At 37.4% G+C, this 4,302-nt stretch overlaps 1 protein-coding gene across 1 annotated transcript; it reads left to right on the top strand.

Annotated features, from left to right (window-relative positions):
• The first annotated feature begins 1,084 nt into the window (after nucleotides 1-1,084).
• Nucleotides 1,085-4,068, top strand: LOC105621262 (uncharacterized protein CG10915). Its single transcript, XM_012202732.1, has 6 exons — nucleotides 1,085-1,369; nucleotides 1,744-1,845; nucleotides 2,272-2,496; nucleotides 2,648-3,269; nucleotides 3,437-3,532; nucleotides 3,917-4,068. Exons 1-6 carry the CDS (start codon nucleotides 1,085-1,087, stop codon nucleotides 4,066-4,068), a joined length of 1,482 nt encoding a protein of 493 aa, XP_012058122.1.
• The last annotated feature ends 234 nt before the right edge of the window (nucleotides 4,069-4,302 follow it).

The raw sequence follows: 4,302 nt of genomic DNA, 5'->3' as shown, positions 1-4,302 counted from the left end.
GTGTGTGTGTGTGTGTGTGTGTGTGTGTGTGTGTGTGTGTGTGTGTGTGTGTGTGTGTATGTGTGTGTGTGTACATATAATATATATATATATATATATATATATATAAAATAGTAGTATTTATATATAATATTATAGTAGTGAACATTATATATAACAGTGTTCCTGTTACAGAAATACTATTCTATTAAACTCTTCCAGCGTCAGTTAGATTACTTATATTCATGGGCGCTCTATACATGATCCTTATCATTTTTACTGTCTAGTATGAATTTCAGTTCCCTATTTTGATGCTAAAAATGAACATTATGCGTCAGCATCTTTTTCTCTCAGAGAGAAAACTAACTAACTGTGAAGTTGCGTTCTCGGCACTTCATATTTCGCTGGGGCGACCATGACTGGATCGATCATCGACCATTCGATATCCGACTCCGGTACCGAATCGATGGTAGATCGGAGCGCCTTTCACGAGGAGACGATTCATCGAATTTCGCTTGACCGTGCCGTAGCCGTAGAGCTAGCTGCGCTTTGTGCGCTTGATTTGTCAAGGGAACGAGCGTAGCGTAATCGAGAGGCAAAGCAACCTGAGTAGTTCGTCGTGCCGCATGCCGCCACGTTAATACATTTTCGTCGGCGTGACACGTCAATCCGACGACTGCAGTAACGACCAAGATACCGGCGACGAGAGAACGACGACGTCGTCGACGACGGCGACAAGAAGAAGGACAAGGAAGACGGAGAGAAGAACGACAACGACGACGACGACGGGAAGAAGAGGAACGCGTGGCCATCGGTCCCGTGTCGGCGATGTGGCGAGCGTCCTGGGCCGCTGGGTGTTCGGCGGGGGTGCTCGCGCGTCCCGTGACGGCCGTGGCGAATCTCCGGATCGAGGGGTGAGGAAATCGACGTAGGAACAGCTTGGGGCGCGCTCAGGTGAAGTGCGAACGAGCGAGCGAACAAGCGCAAGCGAGTTTCACAAGATCGCCCTTACCGAGTCGCGCCGTAGCCAGGAGGCAACGACAACTACTCGTCCTCGTAGGTCGACGGTAGGTAAATAGAGTACCCTCTACGTTAGAGCGTAATGATGGCATCGCAGAATCAGGGCGCCGTCAATGTTTCCTCGTCCGGTATAACGTCGGCAATAACAATGACGACAACAATGACGACTACGACGGCAAATGGGCCACCGTCGACGTTGGCACCGTCGCCGTCGCCGGGTACCACCGTCCTGACCAGTGCAGCCACCATCTCGGTCGCGAAGGCATTCACCTCTGGCACTCAACCGTCACAATCGCAATCCCAGCAACAATTGCAGCAGCAAGCCAACAACATTGAATCGTTGGATAAGAGTTCCTCCAATACTCTCAAGGTATATTCTTGGCATAAATCCTCTTGGAGTTAAACAAAAAAAATTTTGCGTATCTGTTAAATTGTGATGTGTGATAGTTATCAAAACTAAAGATACTCTTTAAAACTTTTAGAGTGAATCTTACTCTGAATAAAATCTCACTCTTAAAGATTAAAAATTAAGCCATTCTTTTTTTAAGATTAACTCAATTTTTATTCTTTAAAATAAGAATTTACTCCAAAGAATTCAGAGAGTACAAGAAGGGTTAAAGAATTAGTTCTTTCTATATCTAGTTTTGATTTCTTAATTTTTGAGTCTATATCTTTTAATTTGTGATAGTTATATTTAATATAAATTTGCAGAATATTTAATAATTGCTTTGTACATATTTGCAGCGTAATCCAAAGATGGAGCTGAGCAAAACTGATTTGCTGAAGTTACTGGGATATCTGGAAGGCGAGCTCCAAGCAAGAGACATAGTGATAGCGGCATTAAAAGTAATCAAAATCATATAACTGTTACTGTTAAAGAATCATTTTTAAAAACACTTTGTAGTGATGTTCCTTTTTAACTATAACTAACAAAGTTTTCACCTTGGACACGTTATAAAATTATTGCATCATAACTGTAAAAAAACATACATATACAAGATTTTTTATTTCAGTATTACTCAAGTATCAAGATGACATTTTTATAACGTTTTTTTGACGTTAAAAACGTCATTTGATGTCACCTTATCACTATTATTTCACCATATCATTTTTAAATGATATAAAAGATAAGGAATTTATTTAAAAAAAATGTGTTAATCTTACTTTTTAATTGTCTATATAATTGTCTATATATAATATCTCTTAACTTCCAGAGTATATTACATAATGTCATTTGGCTTGTTGTATAATTACTATCATTTTTTCTTTCAGTCAGAAAAAATGAAACATCTTCTAAGTTCCCGGTATCTTAGCAGTACTGCAGATCCACATGCAGCATTAGCTCGCGACGTTGCAATAGTAGGTGGTGTTATTGGTGTTGAAGGAAATCAAATTGATCAACAAGTCGCTAGTCTTGAAGCATTAGTGACACAACAAAGAAAGGCGCAATGTAGAATGACTAAAGTTCTTAGAGATGCAGAAATTAGGCACAGAGCGGTACGCTTATTTTGTTGTATTTGTTGTCATGTTTTGTTGTAATAATGCGATATATAACATAAATATTGTAAGATAATATTACAAAATAGTTAGTGTTGCTATAATTATTTTTGTTTTATAATTGTTGTTTTACATGAATAAATATTTTTAGGTAATTAAAGAATTGGAAGAAGAGAAACGAAAACATGAACATGATACTGCTCAAGGTGACGATATCACTTATGGTCTTGAGAAAGAGCGAACAAGATTAAAAAAAGAGTTAGAATTAGAGAAACAAGAAAAGAAGAGATTAGAGATGGAGTTAAAGAAAGTTAATGATCATCTCGAGGAAGAGAAGAGTCGACAGAAACAGATAGTCCTGCTCCTTTTAGCAGAACGTAAAAAGATTATTATGAAGTATATTGAGGAGAGAAAACGATCTGAGGATTTGGCTCAAATACTCAGTGAAGAGAAAGTTAGAATAGATTCAATGGCTGAGGGTCTCGAAGAAGAGAGTAAAAAGTCACTGCAGATGGAAGCGGAATTGGAAAAACAATTAGCGCAATTCGATATGGAGAGGCAGCAATATCGGCAAGCCCTCGTGAAAGAGGAAAAGAGAGCCAAGGATTTTGAAACGGAATTAGAAAAGTTACGAGGCGAAATGGACACGTGGAAAGAGTCGCAGGCTCGCGGTCCTGCCAGGGGAGTTGGCGCAACTCCACCACCACCGCCTGCAAAACCAGCGAACTTGGTCGCCATGCCGACGTTAAGGCCGGCTAGTGCTCCACAAACAAGTACGCAAAGTTATAAAAATAGAAATTACGCGTATCAAAGAAGATCTTGTTAAATAATGTAAATAATAAAAGGACTTGGTTACAAGACGCCTTTAAAATATGCTTTAGACAATTTATAAAAACATTATAAAAAAGTCGAATCTTTCGTAATTTTTTATGTTTTACAGTGAAAGGGGCAGTCTTAGGTACAGGAACACCTATGGTTAGTAGTAAAGTTGTCCAGCCTACTGCGACAGTGTCCAGTGTTCCTGTCAGTGGTCCAAGTAAGATATTTTTAAATATCAGTACATTATATATGTGTATAATCTAATAAATTATATCCTTGAGTACATCTATATATTAAAGTAATTTGTACTTGATTTTTGCATTGAGAAGGACTCAAATAAAAAATTGTAATGTTTGCAGTTAACTTTGTTGGTAAATATATCTCAATTTGCGAATTATCTCGTCTTATAAATATATTATTTATATATTATTTATATATCAACAATTATGGAGGCTCATAGGCATTTTACTTGTAATTGATTTATAAATGAGCTTTTTGAAAGTATAAATTATATATCTTATATATGTGAACATTCAGTTTCAAAATGAATTGTACAGCCATTTTAAATGATGAATATATGATTATTTTCTTTTTTTTTTAGCGACTGGAATTGCTAGATCTGTAACACCTGGACAAGCACTTCGCGGAGTTGCATATACGCCTAATTTAACATCTGTGGGTGGAGAATCTACAGCTCCTTCAGATACGCAGGTAACCTATCCACATTTCCCTACACACTCGACGTTAATCTAAAGATTATACAGAGCCTATTTATACATGCGCAAAGTGTTACACACAATAGATATTTTTATATCCGACGTTAAGAAATACTTACACTTTGCTAGTATTTTCTTGAAAGAGAAAGGACGAAAGAAGAAGAAGATAACTGGTGAATAATTTATTATTATATCGATAGAAAAATTTAGTTTGAAAGTAGAAATCTGTTAATTTAGTTAGTATTATGTTTCGTCCAAAAGATAAGGATTA

Source organism: Atta cephalotes (genome assembly GCF_000143395.1).
Source record: "Atta cephalotes unplaced genomic scaffold scaffold00032, whole genome shotgun sequence".
Taxonomy (NCBI): Eukaryota; Metazoa; Arthropoda; class Insecta; order Hymenoptera; family Formicidae; genus Atta; species Atta cephalotes.
The sequence above is the reverse complement of the archived record's forward strand: the minus strand, read 5'-3'. Positions and strand labels throughout refer to the sequence as shown.